General features: G+C 41.1%; 1 protein-coding gene across 1 annotated transcript in view; it reads left to right on the top strand.

Moving 5' to 3' along the window:
* Nucleotides 1-1,490: 1,490 nt before the first annotated feature.
* cacng2a (calcium channel, voltage-dependent, gamma subunit 2a) overlaps nt 1,491-22,911 on the top strand; it is an 84,883-nt gene continuing 63,462 nt past the window's right edge. The window contains exon 1 of the mRNA XM_022194652.2: nt 1,491-3,494. Within this exon, the coding sequence (XP_022050344.1) occupies nt 3,269-3,494 (226 nt within the window). The 5' untranslated portion in view covers nt 1,491-3,268. The remainder of the gene's footprint in view (nt 3,495-22,911) is intronic.

The following is a 22,911-nucleotide window of genomic DNA, read 5'->3' as shown; positions in this document are numbered from 1 at the left end:
TCCAAACGTATCTGGTAAGGAAGAAACTTATTTTGTCAACACACCTCAAAGGTTTATCTAAATCAGCAAATGAGATTTTTATCTTGCAATAGTGCATTTATATATATAGTGGGAATACGACCCTTGAATTACTTTTTGGAGTGTGTTTTTGAAACATTTAAACATTCTTTACTGAAACCTTTACTCAAATAAAATCTTCAGGCTTCTTCCACTTTTGAATTCTGCCGTTTTCAATCTTGATCTCCACCCATGCTTTTATTCTGGCCAAAGTTTTTCACTTTTTGGCAGTAAACAACATTTAATTTAATATTTTTCCCTCTTATATTCATTTCATAACACCTTTTGCACATATTTAGTGCTTCAACATGCAGGTACTTGGTAGTTCAGAGACAATAAAAGCTGAACTAAGAGCAGCAGAAATCCTGATGCCCAAATGTTTCTGGTAAAGAAGAAAATTGAGTTTAAATTACACAATATTAAGTTGATGCAACATTATTTTGTCAACACAATTCAAAGATTTATCTAAATCAACAAATTTGTTGTTTTTTTTTAAATCTTGCAACAATGCATTTAAATAAGTGGTGGGAATATGTCTAATTATTTTTAAGAGAAAATGTGCTTTTTATTTCTTATTTTTTATTTATTATTTAAATTTTCTCAGTGATTCTTCCATATTTTAATTTATGTCATTTGTGCCTTCCATGCTCTTATTTTGAAATAATGTCTGCAACTTAAAATGTAGTTTTCCTATTAATCTAAATCAGCAAATTAGATTTTTGACTTGCTACAAAGTATTTAAATAAGTAGTGGGGATAGACTCCTTGAATTATTTCCTTGAATGTGTTGAGTACATTTTTACTGTTGCTTTTACTCAAGTGAAGTCTTCCTGGTGCTTCTTCCACATTTTGAATTCTGGCTTTTATATCCCATGCTTTTATTCTGAAATAATGCTAGCAACATAAAAGGTTTATCTAAATCTTGAAATGAGATTTTTATCTTGCAACAGTGCGTGTAAATAAGTGGTAGGAATAAGGACTTTTGCAGGTTTTTTTAGTTGTGTTAAAAGTGTTTGACCAGCAGGTGGAGACAAACTCCACTGAGGCAGAGCGGAGCTGTCCGTTCAGCACCACACTCACATTAATTACACAGCTTTACGGCCAAAATAGGGGGAATTTAAGGCTGAATTCAGGGAGTCTGACCCTCAAAATGACCACAAATGAGCCCCAGCTTCATCCATGCGGCGCTGCTGATTGTCACACATGGAGACTCGGAGCAAAGATGAGTAGCTTTAACCTAAAAAACCGCAGATATTAATGAAAGAGTGTGCAGGGAAGAGCGCAGGAGAGGCTGCTGCAACAATTGGATCGGACAGTAGTGATCATTTTAATAATGATAATAATAAATCTCAGCCTGCGTGCGGGCACCAATGCAACCCAGTGATCCTCCATTTAAGAAGAAGAGAGTAGAGAGAGAGAGAGAGTCCACCACCCCCTCCTTCCGCCCCCTCCACCACTCAGAAACGGAATTTAAAAAATCTTTAATATCTTTCCAGCCTCCATTGCTGCAGCGCGGACACACACACGCACACGCAATCAGGCAGACACACACTGTGGGCCTTTAAAGCGTCGCCAGAAGAAGAAGAAGAAGCAGAAAAACTCCGATTTGAGAGCAGCTTGACATCACTGAGCGGCGGAATAAAGAGGCTGGAGTGGACGCACTGACATCGTGACACCAGCAGCAGCAGCTCCTGTGTCTGTGGATTCCTATGCGCTCTCCTGATTGTGTAATATAGCGGGATTTTTTTTATCATCATCTCCTGCAAAGCGGCCAAACCTGCATCCGAGAGCGCACGGAGAGCAAGAGAGGAAGAGGAGGAGGAGGAGGAGGAGGAGGGGAAACCAGGAGGGATCGCGGCGTTCATCACAATTTATTTTCTCTTCCTATTACATGGCGCAAGGGCTAAACAAACGGGACCGTCCTGGGTGTGATACTGCCTCGGTGAATTTGGATTTCCAAGCAGCAGCAGCAGCGGCGGCATCATCCTCCTCCGTCCACCGAACCAGCATCCTCGGCTGCGGCGGCGGCGCCCACACCGACTCCTCGTCCTCCTCCTGCCGGCTCCATGTCGAGTGATGGTCGGCTTGCCTTGCTGGATGCTCCCCGCTCTCTCCGGATCGTCGACGACCGAACCTCCTCTGACCGCAGACCCCCATTTTCGGCGGAAAGCTTCCCAGAGCTATAGGGCTACATATGGAAACTGGGGATCAAAATTTTAGGAAAAAGGAAAATCTAAGCGGTTAATTTTTTTAATTTTATTTTTCATTTTGATTCGAGTTTGTTTTTTTTTTGCGTCTTTTCACGCCTGCTGGTGAATTAATTTAGTCCTTGAGCCTTGGTTTCCTCATTCCACCGGCTTGATTTGTAAGATTTTCTTTGAACCCCTACAATAGGCGGTTATAAAACACCAGAGATTTGCTTTTTTTCTTTTCCTCTCGACAGGACTTGAATCGGTCCATTTGTTTACTCTCTTCTGTTATGATAGATTCTCCTGTTTTCCTCTCCAGTTTATCACCTCCTTGCTTTTCTTCCTTTTCTGACTAACCTCTAGAATAACACTATAACAATAATATTACTAATACTAGACTTTAGGATAGCTTTGGATAGCTGCAGTTCTGAACGCGCAATGTTCTCGCCTTTTGACTAACTCATTGTAACAGACGTATTGAACTGTTGTACTGTAAGCCTGCCATTAATCTGACACCCCTCTTCGCCCTCTCTGCTCCATTTGAGCTCATGTAAATCAGCTGTAACCTTCCACAAGTCAACAAACAGGTTGTTTTTTTGAAGAACAAAACCTCACTTTTGGTGCGTTTTTACGCGCGGCTCCGCAGGACAGAATTAATCCCCTCACAGCTCGGTGGTTTCAGTCACATTTGAAGCTGTTCTCGCTGCTACATCTGCAGCTGCAGGCCCGCTGAGCTGCTGCCGTCCTCTTTATCCAGTTTGGGTGTTAAAAAAAAAAGTACCAGAGAGGAGAGGCACCGCCACCACCGCCTCCTCCTCTCTCCCCCTCCAACAAACCGGCCTCAGTTTTTTCTCTTGATTCGGTCCTCACCCAAACGCAACCATAAGGTTCCTACCGCATCCTCCTCCTCCTTCTTCCCTCTCCTTCCGCACGAGTATATCCCGTTTTTTCGGTTTGGTTTGGTCCCGCAAATTTTCAAATATTTACTTCTTGTACATCAAGAGGAAAGGGGGTCCCCCTTTCATGGAATGCGGAAACATGGGGCTGTTCGACCGCGGAGTCCAGATGCTGCTGACCACGGTGGGAGCCTTCGCGGCCTTCAGCCTCATGACCATCGCGGTCGGCACGGACTACTGGCTGTACTCCCGCGGCGTCTGCAGGACCAAGTCCATGAGCGAGAACGAGACCAGCAAGAAGAACGAGGAGGTGATGACCCACTCGGGCCTGTGGAGGACGTGCTGCTTGGAAGGTAAGAGAGGAACTCTGAACCAGCGTGGGTTCAGGTGTGTTTGAAGCCTGTCCGGCCTCAGTAGGAGCTCACACAGGTTTACTGTTGCAGGTCAGCATCTTCTGCAGCTTTTACTTTCATGCAGCTACAAGTTTAAGGCTACAAATGCAATCCACTGCAGAGCCCGACTGGCGTTTGGTGTTTAAAGGCTCCTCTACAGTTTATCTGTGGAATTAGTGACTTTTTCTCATCAGACACTGAGACTTGACTTCGCCAGTGTAATATTCTGACTAAGAAAATACACTTTTACTGAAACACATGCAGCACAGAACCAGGCAGCAGCTAGTAGAGTTTTCTGCATGTGAAGTGAAGTTAGACAGAATTTCATGAATGCAACTCATTGCAAATGAAATCCACTGCAGAGTTTGACTAAATTTGGAGTTTAAAGCCCAAAAAAACTTCCAGTACTGTCTGCATTCATACTCCTCCAATGATTCTGTTTCTGAAAATGACAATTTATTGATACATCTATCTAATTCATGACTTTTTCTTGTAGAATGCTGGATGTTTTGACTTTATTTGTGCCTCTTAAGAAACAATCTGACAAGGAAACGCCACTTTTGTTGTAATGACAGATGCAACACATGAGCAGGCAGCTGCTGTTTGAGCTTAATGCGTTTCAAGACAAATCCCAGCATTACTTCAGCTCTTGCACACAGGGTGAAACAGGTTTATGTTTTGGGATGCCCTTCTGTATCTATATTCAGTCACGGTTGTGGCATTTCCTCATGAAAGACCGGAGATTTTGACTTCTTCATGTCTCTAATGTAACAATCCGCCACTATTGTTGAAATGACACGTGACCAGGCTGGTGTTTCAGTTAAGATGGAAAAAAGTTTATAGATGCTACTTAATGCAAATGAAATCCACTGCAGGTTTTGACTGAATTTGGTGTTTACAGGCCAGAAGAGCTTCCAGTACTGTCTGCATTAATACTCCTACAACGATTCTGTCTGGAAACAACCACCGTCTTTAAATATATCCATCTAATAAGTGATTTTTTTTCTCACGACATAGTTGATATTTTGACTTCTTTACACCTCTAGTGAAACAATCTGACCAAGAATATCTACTTTTGCTGGAATAACACGTGTAACACATGATCAGCTTGTTGCTTCTTAGTTCAGTCAGACAGTGTTGAGCTTCTGCAGACAGGCTGAAGCAGGTTTCTGTTTTGGGACGCCCTCGAGGGACAGCAAGACGAATCTGAGAGGCGGAAACAAATGTGTTGCCACAGTTTAGGTTTCTTGTTCTGATTTGCTCGGAGGGTTTGCACTTTTCTCGTGTTAGTTTTACTTCTATACACCTCTAATGAAGCAATGCAACAAAGTAAAAATCCGGTTGAAATCGCACATGCAACTTGTGGGAAGTTTGTGGCAGAGAAATGTAGTTGCTGCCGGCCGCGAGAAGCAGGTTTCAGTGCTGGATAGAGTACGTCTTCGTGTCTTCATTGAAACATTTAGATAAAGAATTTTAAGGGGTCACAAGGCCAAATATTTAGGTAATGTTAGAGTTCAGTCACTGCCTACCGGGTGAAGCAAGTTTCTGAGATAAACCTGAAGGGTCACATGTTTATTTAGAAAACAGGAGAGAAGAATAGTCCTAAATGTTGTATTTTTAACCACAATGTATATCTCTCAGTTGATTTTTTTTCAATAATCAGTGCTTTTTCATGTGAAGTACTGAGTGGGTTGTTTAACTTTGTCGTGGCTTTAATGAAAGTATTTTACAAATGTCACAGGAGAGATGTTACTTCATTTCAGGGACTTAAAAGGACTGCAGACGTTGGCTATTTAGCATTAAGACTAAACTTTGAACAGAAGTCGCCGCTAAAGTGAAGTTCCTCTAGTTAAATCTGACAGACTAAAAGCTTACCAGTCACCTTTCGTCACTTCTGATTACGATTTTGTCTGATCTTGTTGATAAATTTGCTGCTTCATGCATCTAATGAAACAATCTGACAAAGAAAAATCCCTTTTTTTGTGATATTGCCTCAATTTAAAGGGTCACAGAGGGGCAAATCAGGCTTCTGGTCTCCCACACCAGTCTGGATCAGTTTTTAGGTGCACTCAGCTGTAGCTACCCTGTAAAAAATAATCCTGTTAAAAAGCGACAAAATCGGGCAGCAAAGTTGCCGGACAGAAATATGGTAAAAACATTGCAAGACTGTAATGTTCAAAAATTATTACTACTAAAACAATTGCAGATATCAGCCAAATAATTGGATTTTTTCAGATTGAAATACAGTAACACTGCATAATTTGTAAAGATACTGATTTTTGGAACAATTTTGACCTTTTAACAATCAATATGTAAATAGTTTTTTTTTCTATGAGATTATTAGATATTCTCTGTATTATAAAAGAACAGGGAGTATTTGGGGAAAAAATAATAGCAAATACCTATAAAATAGCAAGGTTTTTACAGATTTAAATACAGCCAGAGTAATGTCATTTTGTTGGGAAATCGTTGTAAACAAACGAGTATTCCTAAAAATACAGTCATTTGCTTTGGACATTACTTTGCCTTTTTTTCTTTATTTTACAATTAACATGTAAATTAAGACTTCTTTTCTGTGATTTTTAATATTTATTATCTGTATTTAACATGAGGAAAATCCTGTGTAATAACTACATTCTATGAAAAAATGAGTTAAAAACCGTTTAAAACTTTTACTTTTACAGTGTAGGGAGGAGACTTTGTCATTTATCTCCCTGATACTTTAGCAAACCAATACAGTGGTCTAACCATAATTAAGGGAAGCTGCAGGGGAGCTGTAGCTTTAAAGCTGAGGTGACAGCAGAGCAGCAGGTTGAACAGTGTGTAAAGACTCAAAGTAAAGTCATGGTGAGGATAAAGTCTCGTCTGACCTCCCTGACAGCCCCGATGATGGCAGAGCAGCTCGTCGTGTCACCTTTAACCCATCTGCACTCGCTGCTTTCTCAGGTGTCAACCGGCCTCCCGTCCTGAGCACAGGTTTCTACTCGACCTCCAGAGTCTGACGGAGGCGGCTTGTTTCCTGTCAGGGCCCGGCGGAGGCGCTGGCTGCTGACTCGGAGTGAGGCGCTGTAACCTTGTGAGGGCGCAGAGCGTTACAAATCTGCTCATCTTCTTAGCTGTGAGATCCTGAAAGGCTGCGGTGTCTCACTTCATGCTCCTCTGGCTGCTGTGATAAGCAGCAACGCCCGGCGCTCCCTCTGTTCCAAGCTTAAAGGAGGACATTTAAAGCAGCCATAATCAATACTTTATAATAACTATGATAAAACGTCAAAGAGGTCGCTGGTGGAATTATCTGTTGAATCTGCAGCTCATTGTGTTGTTCTCTTAGTGTTGTTTTGGCTCTAAATAACCTGAACTGCTCAGCACCAAACAGCACACCGTCACAGTTTGTATCACACCGTCAACATTTGTCAGTTTTCTAATGCACTACATTCATGCATTGCATTACATACATTACAATGCAAACACTCACAGGAAATATCCCAAAATCTGCCCTTGTAGTGTTTCTGTTTCTATTGCCATGTTTCAGTCATCTTCTAAGTGCATCACAACAACCACAAACAGTAGCTACTGGACATAACTCCAGGTCTGTGACCTTGTAGGAAACAGAACCGTGGAGGTGTTCGGTGGTAGCCTATATGTTGAATTTTACATTGACGATTTTGAATTTGACCATTGCAACTCATAAAGCAGTTTTTTTTCATTAGTCGCCCTGTTGTAGGTGCTTTATTCTCTCTTGAAAAGGGAAAGAGGTTCTCGTTGGACAGTTCTTGTGGTTGGAATACACACAAATGTTTGATTTGTCTATAGTGGAACGACTATTTCCCTTTGTAGTTGGTGGAGACCAAAAACAGAGCTAAAAGAGAGTGAAAATTGGACTTATGGACATATACATGGTGTGAATATGAGCAACTGTTTGCCATATGTATAGTTTACAATATTAACATAACTCATTGAGACCATATGCAACATCCATCCATCCATCCGTTATCTATACACTGCTTAATCCTCATTCGGGTTATGGGAGGGCTGGAGTCTATCCCAGCAGACTTGGCGTGAAGGCAGGAGACACACTGTACAGGTCACCAGTCAATCACAGGGCTACATATACAAACTAGCACACTCCCATTCACACCTATAGACAATTTAGAATCACCAATTAACCTCAGCAGGTTTTTAGTGGGAGGAAGCCGGAGAAAACCCACACATGCACAGGGAGAACATGTAAACTCAGACAGATCCTGGGAAAGCCGGAAAGCGAACCGAGCATCTTCTAGCTGCTAACCACCACGCCCTTGTACACTGTACAGCTTGAGTAAATCTACTTGGAAGTAATCATTCAACAATCATTCTAGCCTGATTTGGGTAATCTTGTGGAAGAGTGCATTTGCATAAAAACTAAAGAAATATTTTAAAAAAGCTTAGTAAAGTATCTAAAACCTCAATACACTGGCAAAGGTGTCCAAAATAGTGTTTTACTCTGGGTGACAGTATCGTTGAGTTGCCTCAGTTAGTGGCAGCAATTTCAAGACACTGGATTTTGTTCAACATTCTTTCTGTAGCAGAAAGACTTCCAAACAACTGAGGAAGTGATTCTTTCTTGCAACAAAAAAACTTCATCTGGTTTCCACCTCAGCTGCTCCTGAGAAGCTGCTCAGAAAACGGTGCCTCCACTCCAGATGTGAGTGTTTCTGGGAACGGAGAGCTCCGTCAACCTTCTCCGGACAGATAAAAGAAACAACACTGAATGCTGATACAGTGCAGCAGTGATTACATTAGGGCACATAGGATTAATCACAGCTGGAGTGTAATTGTGACAGTGACTGGCCTTTATCCCTGCCAGGCCATTATTTAATTGGCAAACAAAAAAGCACCGAGTCAAGATGAGATCAAAACATCACACTCTGGGCTCGCTGTGTGCTGCTTTTGTATCACTACAATGAGCCTCTCCCTTTGAATCCAGGATCAAAATGGCAGGAAATAAACCCAGATTTGTCATTTGTGATTCATGAATGATCTCCAGCCCAGAGGAGGGAAAAAATCGGGGCCACTGCGTTTACTTACCAGGGTCAGATTCATTTAAATTCAAATTCAAATGACTTCCTGCTCAGGAAATTGGGTCTTAAAAAGCGAGTGCATTTAATTATAGGTAGTTTGAACATTTTCAACCAAAAACAGGAAAGTACAGAGCGGATGCAGCTGGAGAGAGGCAGCGATAAGCAGGCTGCTCGCTGCAAACCCTGAGAGTCAGGAGGGGTGATATCAAGTTTAACATTTCAGATGTTAATTAGGCTTCAGTTTGCAGCTCAGCTCTATTAATTCAAAGCGCCAAGATGACTAGTATTCATCTTTCCCCCGGCTCTTCTTAAATGAAGTCTTGCTGGTGATGAGGCAGCGACTGAGGCTGCAAATGGTTGAAGGAGTCGCTCATGGCAGCAGACTGAGAGTTTGGCAGCTCGGGCCCACACATCCTGCTCGCAGAGTGGACACAGGTGGGCGACGGCTTGTGTTTGTATAATAATGCATATATAACCAGAACTGGAGAGGAGAACCTGTGAAAAAGCAAAAAGGGAATACCCACACTGGGTGCTTCAACACCTCGACCTCTGCTGCTCTCACTGCCTGCCAGAGAAACACAATAATCCCACTCCTGCACAGTCCTGCTCATGTATTTCTCTGCAGCAAGTACACTTTAGAGCTTTATGTTTGGTATTGATTTTGTAGATTTACACTTGTTTTCACCTCTAACCTGAGTTATGAATCTATTTAGTTCTGTTTTCCGGCGCTGAAACAACAAGTCGATCAGTTATTTGAAGAGATTGTTTCCTGCAACGCAAAGAGTTGCTGTTTTTTCCCCCCACACATGATAGTTCACTGAACATCTTTGGATTTGGGCCTGTTGATGGACAATGCCTCACGACTGCACAAAAGTGAAGCCGAAGTATAGAAATGAGCACCGTCATTGTATCTCCTGGTCTTATGCAACCTAGTGTCACTTTGTTTGCCCATAATGGTTTGGCTGCAGCAGAGTATTATTCTGCAACGGGAGGGGGGAAATACTCTGACTTGTTTGTATTGTGGGCGGAGCTAAAAAAAAAAAAAAAACGATGCAGCTTCAGTATTCACTTGAAGTGGTGACTTTACCCACATCAATCCTCTGTCTGACGCCACTGTTTCCACAAGTGAGGACTTTCTACGCTTTTTTTTTTTGTGGACAAAGTGATGTCAGTGAGAGCTTTGAGCACCGGTGACTTTTTGAGGAGCTTGCTTGCCTAAGTTTTGTTTTTTATTCCTTCTGGGTTGGTTTTCCTCCAGATTTTGATCCTTTTGTAAACTAGTTTGGGTGAAGATTGGTTTTTAATCAATTCACAGTGATCAGTTCGATGCCATGCTTTGAGCTGCTTGATTTTTATCCAGATGGCAGTTCTGACTATTTCAATCCTTGGAAGTGAATATCAGCATCTAGTGGTCCTCTGTTGTGTTGTTGTTGTTCTTGTTGTTGCACAGTTCGGTCTGTAAAACAGCCAAAAAGGTGAGCGACCGTGGCTCCACAAACACAGATGAGGCTGCAGACAGTGTGGGTGCTCACAGAGATTCAGCTGGTGAGGCATGAACGGTGCACACGGCAAACATGCGTGCTGCGGATGAATTGGTCCCTGGAGGCCGCCGCTCCTCATCCTATCTGGGACGTCTGTGAAAGCCAACGTGCTCCTCTGTGCTCTCAACCAGGTGTACCGAGCTGCTAATCTGAGGCATTCATCTTCATTACAGCGCCGCCCTCAGGCTCCAATGCGGCTATAGAAGGCAGACACAGTTGGAGAGAAGAGCTGGACTCCATGATGAAGCAGAGCCACCACAGTGTCTGATCTTTTGCCTGTTATTGTTTTATGAAGCAACTTGGCATTAAGGCTTATCATGCTTGCTCTGTTGAAATCCCCAAATCTATGACGCGCGATTTCCTGCATATGAACGGCACTTGTAGAGCTACGTGTAACATTTTTTCCTCAGATTCAATGAATCTGCGGCATGTTTTATCCATTCTTTATTTGGTGAATGTCATGAGAATTTTCTGAAACAGTAGGGAGCATCTCCAGATTGCTTGTTTTGTCTGATCAATGGTCAAAATCCTGAGGATGTTACGTTCATCATCACAAGTTCACTGATAAGAAGATAAAACTAGCTTATACCACGTAAGATATATATGGGAAATAGCAATCTTATATCATTTTTTGCTGAGAGTTTTTAGCAAATACAGCTTATATGTAGCCTGTGAAGCAAATGAAATCTTCAAGCTAAGCCCAGGATTAGCACTGGTGCCCCTGCAACATAATATTGAGTGAGAACTTCTGTTCTGATTTGTTTTGATTAAGCATGTAATAGTGGGAAAGTGAGCACTATTATTAAAATAAGAACCAAGCAGGCCTGCCTTATTACATAACTCAAATCTGTTGTTGTTGTCAATCAAAGTCAAAGATGAAATATCCATCTTTTTGTCAACCCCGCAGTTTTGGTGGTAAAAGGACACATTTCAGATATTTCATTGCAACAAAATCCAGTTTCTTCAAATACTTACTGGCTCATCTCTTCATTAAACCTCAATTTTTGAAGTAAGTTTTCCCTTTGTGTGCGTTCTTCTCCTTCCCCCGGCCGAGATTATTTAGAAAAATGAACTTTCCTTTATTCACTAAAATGGCTACGATTTCATTATGTCCTCCCACAGCTGCTGTCGATCACCGCGGATCACAGTTCACACATCCTGCCTCATGATTTTATGTATAAGCATGTGGGAGTATCAATGTAGTGTACATTCATGTATCTGAAGAAACATGTGGGCGTATGATGTGTGCATACTGTGCATGTTTGAATGGCGGTGTTTGTGCTCTGTGTACAGCGGTGAGGCAGGATGAGATAAAAGCAGATAGCAGAGCCGAGCGGCAGAGAAGAGCAGGATTAGTCTCATAGCCCAATCAGATAAGGATTACCCAGCTGGAGCATGCCCACCCAGGCTAATGTCCCGGCCCTAAAGTGGCATTACACTGTATTATGACACCGATCCACCGTACATCCAGCTGCACGGGCCGGATTACAGCTACAAGTTGAAGGCAGTGTGGATGGAAAGTGAATCCGGGGCCACTTGTTGGAGTAAAACCTGAGCCTCCGTCAGCATCCGTCCCCTCTGCTGCCTCCCCCTTCATCTGATAACATCCTGTGTGAAGTGACTGAGCTCTATTGCACTGCACTGTCACTCTGCCCTGCAGCCGGCGATGGATGGGATTCATTTTGCCCTCGCCTGCCTTTCATCGGCGCTCCGCTGAGACTGCACACAATCGCTGCCGACTGTTTCATTGGTCTCCACCTTGCCCTCTCTATTGCCCACTAAGGCCAAATTACAGACCAGACGTTACTGGATTACGCCGAGGCCAGAGACGGTGTAAGAACAGCGCAAGTCTTCAGCTGCCATTTGTTATAACTCTTACAGCTGCAGCCAACAGACTGGTACCAGGATATCAGTGCAGAGTTCATTGATTATGTTTGAGAGCAGCCTCAGGTCTGGTATTTGGTGTGATGCCATCAGACAACCACAGTATGTTGTGGTACATTTGTGTTAATTGTACTGTATATCATTTCTACAAAGCAAATCTTGCTCGACTGAAATTATACCTACTCTATATCCGATCGATTGGGGGGGAAATCTGTCTCTTATCTCAAGATTAACAAAAACGACACAGTGCACTCAGTGCTCTCTACCTTATTAGCCTAAATTAATTATAAATAAAGATAAAGAGATGGTATTTGCAGCATATTAAATAAATTTAACCAGGTTGTTTAAGACTGAAATGATAACAACAACCCTAGCAAAGCAACATGCACCATATTCATGAATTCTGAAAAAAGAACTTTATCAACTGGTGATTCCAGCATAAGAACTCTAGAGAAATAAAACATTGACACATTTGCTGCTGTTTGCAGATGATCTGCCATGTTGGTTGTTGAGCTGTGCCGTTCACACTGCTGTTTGCAGACTTAACATTCAGCCTTTTGGCCAAAATCCAGCCACATCGATGACTTTTTTGGTTTGTTGTCAGTTAGTTTGGAGTCAGAGTTAGAATTAGCACTCTCCATTAGGTAGATCCAGTTTAGATGTGATTATTTGTTCCTCCTGCTGCCAGAAAGAATGAATTGTTGTTGATGTTATGAAAACACCACCCGTAATTATCCAGTGTCAGATTAGAGCATATCAATTCAGCCTTACAGATCTCTTCTGTCTGATGTTGTTTCTTGAGGACACCAGCTTCAAACTACAAACTATGCTCTTACATCACACAAAATAGGCCCTAAATGGACACCAAATAATTAAACAGCAACTATAACTCCAGCTGCAATCAAGTACGAACAAAGAAAGAATCCAACAACACTCACGTAAAAGTCTGCTCTGAGATGCAAGAACACTTTAAGCCCTGAACGCTGCAGCAACTAATCATTTAATCAACTGATAATCAGGAAACTACTCTGCAGCTCTTTTGATTATCAAGTGATCATTTTTGAATTATTAATGCTGCATTTTCCATGGTTTCAACCTAATGAGATGTCATATTTCACACCTTTTTTCAGCTTTAAGATATAGTAATAGGAAGCATTATTCACAGTTTATAGTTTTTAGTGGCTCAGAAAATTCTGGAGGCTCATGTACATGGAGAAGGATGTATTGATTAATGTGTTTCATTTTTGTTGCATCAAATTGGTTAAGTTGCAGTTATGAAGTTTCAAGAACAAGATTGTCACGAACTTATTGTTTGGAGGATGTTATTTACTCTGTAACTGGCTGTTTTTAAAGGGATAGTAAGTAAAAATGACAGCTTTTGCAAGAGTTTTGCAAACCTCACTCTGTTCTAGTAATGGAGACAAGGAGTCTTAATGTTTTTTAAATTTCTTCAAAGTGTCTCTAATCCACAGATTGCAGTTGTGGGTTTCACCGGATTTAGGTGATTTATTTTTTCAAATTAAAATGAAAAAGAATCTGCTTGTATATCAAAGGGTATGATGGTAAAATGTACATTTTCTGATCTGGGGTCCACTTAAAGATCGCTCCGATTAAGAAAACTAACTTCGATTTTAAAAAAATTTAAATATTGCATTGGTATTACATTACCAGTTAGTTGCAAAGCCTGAAACAACAAACTGCCTCCATCATCAGTTTTAAGACGAGACATGTCGATCACTTTTCATCCTCTCTCGTTCTCAGACAGCAGGATCTGATCCCCTGAAATGAGAAAAAGATTATATCATGAATTATACCAAACTTGAGAGGCTTAGAGTACACAGTAGACATCATTATGATCCCCCCTCCTTGTATATTAATAGTCTGGGCAGCTTGGTGAAGCAGCGCTCGGCTGTCCTGACGGAGCCTCCAAGATTAGATGGACAGTGGAGGAGTGTGATGGCACGGTAATTGGTTTAGTGTATGATTAATGCCTCGGATGGCTTTGATCGATGGGAGAAGGGCTGTAAACTTTGGTGGCAGTCTCCCATAAATGCTGCTGTCACCCGATTTGCATGGAGACCCCCCACCCCCCACTCAGTCCGTAGACTAAGAGCCTCGGCTGTAAATTAGCAAACATAAAGACAAAAGACAAAGCATTAATGATGGGACATGCGTCAAAGAGGAGACACATCACAATTACTACATAATAATTATCTGCTGTGACCTCCGACACCTCCTCATCACTGCAGCCAGCAGGACTGCATGTGTCTGTGTGTGTTTGTTTGTGCGGCTCCAGCCATGATTTACACGCGTTATTTTTAGCTGCTGTTGGTCCTGTTGGGTGGGGTCTATCTTTATCCCACATGAGCAGAGAACAAATCGATACGAAACATACCCTGGGCCAATCTTTGTGTAAGCACACAGTGTGGCACCACAACTCACCAGAGCATGATAGACGGGCCTGGCTGCTCCTCACTGAACATATTTCCATTTAAAACGCGTGTTTGACACGGCACAAAATGCAGTTCAAATACATGCAGAAGCCTCCAGAAATCTGTGTTTTGAATATCAGCACCTGCTGGCTGTTGTAAAAGATACGAGCGAGCACAGTTGTGAGCAACAGATGAAAACAGTTGAGTGAGAGATTCACGACATGAACCAGAAATAATTCATACATTGCAGGACGGACAAAATGGGAAATGTGTCTGTAGCCTCAACGTTCTTGTGGCTTAAAACCCCATTGTCTTCCTTACACTATACACAGCTGGGACCTAAATATTATTATGTTTTTAGGACTATTTTGATCAGCAATGAAATTGTGATTATCACAATTATTTTTTGTTTAAGGGGTAAAATATTTTTTTTCACTTTCACATTTCATATTCAGTCCTGCTAAGGTTCAAATCTTTCATATCAGACAAAGATTTAAAATTATCAAACTGTATAAAACTGTAGCCCAAAGTCTTCACTTGCTGAGTATCTGTTTATCAATAAACATTGCAATTGAGCAGTGATCCCTAAATGCTACTCACACAGGCTGCAGTAGCTGCTCGCTAGTAAGCTATACACAGAGAAGCCTCTAGTCTCTACTCAGATACTACAGCACCGGAACACGAACAAATGTGTGAACAAAATTTACATTGAAAAACAGTGAAATAAGTAATTCTGATGTCAGATTTACCAAATTTACCAGTGTTCTCTAAATGCCTCTCGTACAGGCTACAGTAAATGCTAACTTGGAGGCTGTGCACAGAGAAGCTTCTAGTCTCCACTCAGATATTGCAGTCCAGTAACGCAAACAAGTGTTTGACAAGAAATTACTTTGCAAAAGAGTAAAATACGGAATTTTAATGTCAGATTTAGTTGAAGTTAAACTATGTGATTATGTTTACATGTGCAACTGTTTATATTGCTGTCAGTGATGCTCATTTGTCGTATGATTGCAAAATTGTGATTGTCACTAATGTCCAATTACTTGCCCTCAAATAACAGCAAATAATTTTGTAAAAAATATTACTGGTAATTATTGTAATTTACTAGTTATTATCTGTAATTTAACTACACAGTGAAATGTTTCTTGTATCTTTTTGACAGTGTAGTTTTGGAGCTGAAGAACAAAAGCAGTGAAAATGCTCATCAGTATCCAGCATAGTCAGACTTCTTAGCCATCATCTATTATTTGCTCTCAGCTACTGTTTATCAAACACATGAAAATGTAAAGTTTCCATGTTATAGTGGTTTGAATAACTGCTCGATTTTCAGTGAGATTGCACTCTGATTACATACAATTGATCCTCTTACAATGAACGTGTAATTACCAGCAGGCCAATCTCCGACTGCATCGCAGCACAGCTCCTCTCCGTTCCACCTCGCCGGCCGTATCCTTAAGCTGTGGAAACATCCCAAAGAGACCCTGTAGTAAATGATAATTAACTGCAGATACAATCCATTCATTTTAAGGAGGTGCGATTCACTCCTCTTCTTTTTTTTTTTCCACGGAGAAAGCACAGCAATCTGCCTTTTGATTAATTGGTGGTGTCCGTGGCGCAGTTCATTTGCAATCTATTACAGCGTATTTGCTTTGTGTCAGAACACAGCCCAAACACACTGCATCATCTCAGAGTTGGAGGAAGGTACAAGCTCAGTTAGAGTCTGTTTGGTGGCTTCAGCCCAGCTCAGCGTCCGACTGCCTGCTGCTATTGATACTAACGTAATAACAGTAATAATAACAGTAATGACTGTGGAATGGATACACAGCACAAGGGCTACAGATATTCTACTTTAAACCTTATTTGTACTTTCAAAGCTCTTATTTAAAGAGTCAATTCACCACAATCATAACTTTTTTACGCCTGTGCAATGTACTGTAATTATATACAGCATCTCATTCAGTTTTATTGTCTGACTTATTTTAGTTAAACCTCAGTTTGAATACAGGATAAATGAAGATTCTGTCATTGCATGTGAAATGGTCCTGATTATTTCAAAGCACTGAAGCCTCACAGTTCACGAAGTACAACAAAAAAGCAGCTATTTCTTTGCAATACAAGGCAGTACCAAAATAGCTACTTTTCTGTCATCTGTACGGGCTCATACTTGTTGAATCGCAGGGTGCTGAACAAAATAGTCCCATGTTCCAAAGTCTTTTGTGTGTTTCAGTGAAAAACAGATTGAATGTTAAGCAGTTAAACTTTGGGTGCATTCACACTTTGGTTTGCTTAAATCCAGCTGCGATTACTCTGTTAGTGTGGTTTATTTCAAGTGTGAAAGCTGCCATCCAAACCTTGGTGTGCACCAAACCAGTAGACCAGGACTGCTTCCAAATTAACTCTGGTGCCGTGTGACTTTTGTGAAAATAAATTACATTTCTTTGCATTCCAATGTTTGACAGATATTTGTAGGTATTAGCAACTTGTAACTGGAATTCTGTCATTGTAGTGATCAGGTTAATTTAGTCCCTAGTAGTTGTCTTCAACACATCAACATTAAATGATGGCCTGAATGAGCAACTAGGTGATTAACTGACTCTTTAACATGATGTTTACTTTGAATTAAATGAATGCTGAGGTACTGTAAGTGTTACACGTTCCCATAGGAGTTTGGTTGAGTTGCATTGTCACTGAATTAAATTTTCATCGGTGTGTCAGAAAGACGAGCTGCTGTGGTTAAATGAGATCCCGACAAACAAACAAACAAACAAACAAACCCGAGCGGAGGAGAGGAGACAGAGATGTTCCCACCTCTGCAAAGCTCTCTTAACACCCAGTGGGAGAGCTGCCGGCAGCTCTGCCACCATCGCTGCAGCCAAAAACTGCTCCAGACTGAGAGTCTCGGGCCTGGATGGAGGTGAGAGGGAGGACTGGAGGCTCCTGGGTCGCCGGGTGGAGGACGGAGGAGGAGGACGGCTGGAGGCAGCAGCAGCAGGGCCCAGTCTGACAGATGGAGGAGAGAGCAGAGGGCAAATGAACAGGGCAAGAAGGGAGGAGACAACATGGTGCAGCGCCACGGTGATGTTACACAGCCAGAGAGGATGAAGGTGATCCGGCCCAGATGGCCTCAGACAGACAGCGGAGGGGTGAAGCTGTATTTGAAATGCTTCGTATACGGGCTTCATAGCGTGTTTAGATATCAGATGTCATTGGCGTTTGACATCGAATATGATTGATTTGTTTTCTGTGCAACAATGCAAAGAAACCAGACAGCACTGTAATTTCAGACAGACAGCTGAGCCAGTGGGATTGATTTAAAAAAAAAAAAAAAAACAGTTTAGGAGTCTGTTTCTGCTGGACAGAGATGGTAACAGGTTGTACTTTGCTCTTTTTCACTCATTTCCTCATTTATTGGCTCAAATATGACAATAATGTTAACAAGTGTGTTTTAGCTGTTCCTCCAAATAAAGCAAACGGACCATTTCATTTAAGTTTTTAGCACATTTCGAGCTGTTTGTGTTAACTTGCCAGCTACAAGTATTAAGAGGACAAAATCTCTCCCCATTAAACAACAGACAACACTTTTGATGCATCTTCCAGAATAGTATGTTTTCTCTTGAGGTACATTGTGCTGGTACTGCCGCGGTATTGAGACTTTGCAGGTGTATAAAAACTATGTTTTTGGTCTGAAATATTTTGACGTACTTGCACACTTTCAAAATGTTGGCTGTTTAGAAACTTTTACATTTTTACATTCATCTGAGTCGGACTTTGCTGCAGCACCAGAAACTGATCTGAAAACATTCAAGAAAAAAAAATTATTTTTTGCCTTTTTTCACATAAAACTGCAAATTAGAGAGTAAAGAACAGAATTATGACAATTAGTTTTTATTGATTACATTTTTACACCTCATCTAAAACTTCTCAACTGCAGCTCTGCCAGATTTGTTGCAACATACATCACAGCAATGCTACATCTATTTTTTCATAGTTTTATTTTGAACTTGGATAAAAGAGAAAAAAAAAACAGTACATATATGCATACATTTATACTTATACAACAAAATAAAATAACATTGTAGCTATAACAGCATTTAAACCAGATTCTGTTCGAAAAAGGTGTAGGAAGAAGTAAAAAAAACAACTTATCTAGTCCCACCCCTTATTCCTTATCAAAATGTATTACTTAAATTCACCCTGAAGCACTGTTCAGGTCATAGCCTGTCATTTAGTTAACAATAAAACAACAGCGTAATCAAAAGAATAACAGCGTAAAATTCAAAACAAAAACAAAAATGACATCACAGAATACACAACACCCCTGATGCTACTGATTTTACCTTTGTTTTCTATTCTTTTTCTATTCTGTATCTGTTCAATATTTCAGTTTTAAAGATATATTTTAACCCACCTATTGTTTTACATGATTTCAGTTCATCACTGCAGCTGTTCCATAGTGTAACTCCTTTTATTGAGACACAGTGAAGTTTCATATTGGTTCTAACTGGTTGTTTTTTGAACATAAAAATTTTAATTGCAATAATACCAGACAACTGCTTTATTAATTGAACCACAGGTTGCATTTTTAGTGGCAAATACATTTTTCTTGTACATGTTTCTTTATCTAGAGTGCATCTCTCTGTTCTAATTCTCACAGTACTTACATACATACGTATGCACATATTTAGTTATTCATTCCCTTTATTTTATTTTATCCTAACCCTCATAAATACTTATATATAGCATTCATGAGCCAGGTGCAATGTAATTGTTTATGTTATATTGTATATTTTTGAATGGCAAAATCCTTAGTGGAAAGAGTTAATCAGCTCCAACAAAAATCATTTATAATACTGTAGAGCCAAAAAAAAGCAGTGAAATCTCACATCTTGAGAAGATGGAGCCATCGAATGTGTCACATTACTGCTTGAAAGATGACTAATTGATCGTCAAAATAGCTCCAGAGCAATTTTCTTTTTATCAGCTGATAAATTGCTGCAGCTGTAAATGATACAAATTTTATTAAAAGTGTGGCAATTCATCTCACTGGCTTCTATGAGCCGTTTGCCATTAAGAAAAGATTAAAGGAACCGGGAAGTCCAATTTCCACCTCTTTTGCCAAATAAAAATTTGTCCCCCGAGGCACCGATCAGGCCGTCATGCCTGCAGGTTCGCCTCCGAGCTGCCTGTCAGTGTGACGCTGTTCAGATGGCCATGTTTACTGCACTCCAGAGCGAGTATTTACTGCCGTCGACAGGGCTGGCAGACCCCACTGTCACAGCAAATGGTGCTGTTGGGAAAACAAACAGTTGTAATGAGACTGTATCTGTCAAATGAGACTGCTGAAAACCACTTCGGTCCAAAACACAAGAGAATGCAAAGGAGAGGAGAGTAAAGGTGTAGGGCTGCAGCCAGTCAGAGGAAATGTTGGTCGACTGGAATTGAACCTGCTCTTCAATCAATCAACTGGTTGCAGGAAAATAAAAACTCTATGTTTTCTTTAGGTAAACTCACAGCCACTAGCTATATGCTAACCATATTACCCTAAATGAAATGTAAATGAGCACAGAGTTCGTATTTGTAGCATTTGAAATCATTTTAACCTGGTTATTGTAAACTGAATTGATAAGAACAGACTCAGAGCGGACCGCCTGCCTGTATTTATAGGATTTCTGAAACTGTCAGCTGCTGATCCATGCTGTTTGCAAAGTTTACACTCGACCTTTTGTCCATCAGTTTGAATAAGATGCAGCTTCACCAGCAACTTATCTGATCTGAATTCAGTTAGTTTGGAGCCAAAGTCAGATCTAGCAGTCTCCGTTAGGTTGGCCCGGTTCAAAGTTGTGAAAATGCGGGGGTGTTCACAAGTAGTCTGTTTCCATTGAATTAGGCCTCTCAGGCTGTTGATGTAGCACTTTTATCCTTATTAAAGTAACACCGCAAATTTTTGACCAGTGACAGTTTGGTCAAGTGAGAGCATATTAACCAAGCAGTCGAGCTGGATGCTGCACAGAATAGAAACTGAAACTCCAGCCACAGCCAAAGAAATGACAAAACAGCCTCGCAACAGAGGGAATGGAAATTTGAAAAAACAACCCCAATTTAGCAAACAGATTTTCGCATTCTTGTAAAATTTTGAGTATGAGTCAGATAATTGGTTAGTTTGAAGCCCACTTCAAGTTAAACAAGTTAGATCTCACATTCTCAAAAATACCAAAAAATAATGGTTAGAGTCTGAAAAACTGTTGATGCAGCATTTCTCTCCCTATGAAAGTGACATCAACAGTTGTCCGGTCAATGAGAATTTGATTGAATGAGAATATACAAACCAACCAATCGACTTGGACAATACAGCTCGACAAATATCCTCTTTCTGATGGACTGAACCATGTGTATAAATAATACAAAATGGGCCCCAAATAGACTCCAAAGAATTAAACTGAAGCTACAACTCCAACCCTAACAAATGAAAAAAAGAGTCCAAATGCAGAAAAATAAATCTTCAAGATGGCAGATCTGAGATACTGCAAGCAAAAATAATGAATTCATCCTGGAAAACTGTTGATGTAGCTCCGCTCTCCTTATAAAAGTAACACTAGACATTGTTCAACCAATGACAATTTGATAGAATGAGAGCAAGCCGACCAACCAATTGATCTGAACAATGTAGCACCAAAATATCCTCAGGTTGATGTTGCATTTGGGGAAACCAGTTGCATGCTTGGAGTTTTAAACTCTTAACTGTAAGCTCAAATTGAACAAAATGGGTCATAAATGGACTTAAAACCAGAAACTACAACTCCAGCCATAAAAAATGCATCCACCAACAAATGAAGCGAAAATACAAGTCTTCATGGTTGTGGTTCTGATACTATGACCAAAAATAATGGATTAATTCTGGAAGACTGTTGATGTAGTGTTTTTTTTCCTTAGTAAAGTAACACTAATTGTCCAACCAATAAGAAGCAGACTGACCAACCAGTCCAAAAGGACATGACCATGCTGTGAATATCATGCTTCTGGGAACACTACGTTTAGGCTTGGGGTGTAAAATCTAGATACTATGATCAAAAACAATGAATTTCTCCTGGAAGGCTATAACTCCAGCGATTGTCCATCCAATGAGAATTTGGTTGGTTAAGAGCACACTGACCAACCAGTGAACCAGTCGATCTTGACACTGCAGTCCGGCTGAAGGTTGAGATGATGTTACCACGATGAATCCATTGATGAGGTCGCTCTCAGAGCAGCATACATCTGACATTTTGGTGTTGGTGATTTTGGGTGGCTGTTGAACATGACCTAACTCTAATTGATTGAGACGCTGTTTGTTCTATCACTCACATGTCTCTCCGGAGCAGCTTGATGGAGTGACTCGGGTGCTTAACCTGAAGGATGATGATTTAATAGGCTTCCTACAGGAAATGATGTAAACCTGGTGTCTGGGAAAGGCTGACACTCGATTATTCATGTCTGTGGTGGTGCGTTCTGTGACTCCTCAGACAAAGCCTCGGCCGAACTGCTGACGATGCTGCTGATTTTTGACGGGATTAAAAACACACAATGCCTCGCTAATCTGCAGATCAGAGCGAATAAGGGAATTTGTCAAAATGAAGTCGCAGCCGTTATCATCGCTACATCCTGATGTGGGTGAAGGATAAGGTGTTGCTAAGTCCACTGAGGGGGATGATGTAATTTCCAGTCGAGCATGCTGCTGCTCTCCTCCCCCTCTCTTCTGGCCTGTGAGAGTGTTTCAGGCATGTATGTGAGCGCTCACCTTCATGTCTCTGCATCTCAGCGAGGAACGGGATGAATTTTTAATGAAGAGCAGCGTGGCTTCCCTTCGCTCTCTCAGATCGCTTTCCAGGACAGGGAGTCTCTCATGATCATAGCAGCGTGCACACAGGCAGCTCAGGGTGACGAGAAGTCACACAAACGTACTTTCACCTGGAAAGGGCTGCAGAAGTCATGCAGGCGCTGCATGCGTGTGGACGGGACTGATGCCCTGCTGCTTACCGTTGTGTGTCTGAATGCAGCCGTGCATTGTGTGTGTCATGACATTACATCACCATGGTGCTGGTCTTTAGGATGACTGCATGGACAAGTAGTGAAAATGAATCTTTTATTTACCCACAGTGTTCTTCATACCACTCGCTCCGGGGCAGCTCGGCCGCAAAGTCACCACACAATGCTGGACTATTGAAGGCCACGCATGCTGGAAATAAACTGAATAAAACCGCCTGCAGGGCCTTCCTTCCAAGCCACATGTGTAAATCGATCACTGAGTAAAATCTCTGCTCTTGGTGGCGACATGCCAATTGGATTCAGATTAAGACAGTAAAGTGGTTATAATTAACCAAAAAGCCTGATTTAATGATGTAAAAATGAGCCCAGATGGGTGTCAGCAATCATGTTCCCATAGCACATTTTTAGGCATATTTTGCAGTATCATATTAAAAACTTAACA

Source organism: Acanthochromis polyacanthus, chromosome 21 (genome assembly GCF_021347895.1).
Source record: "Acanthochromis polyacanthus isolate Apoly-LR-REF ecotype Palm Island chromosome 21, KAUST_Apoly_ChrSc, whole genome shotgun sequence".
Classification (NCBI taxonomy): domain Eukaryota; kingdom Metazoa; phylum Chordata; class Actinopteri; family Pomacentridae; genus Acanthochromis; species Acanthochromis polyacanthus.
This window is presented reverse-complemented; position numbering and strand designations above follow the sequence as displayed.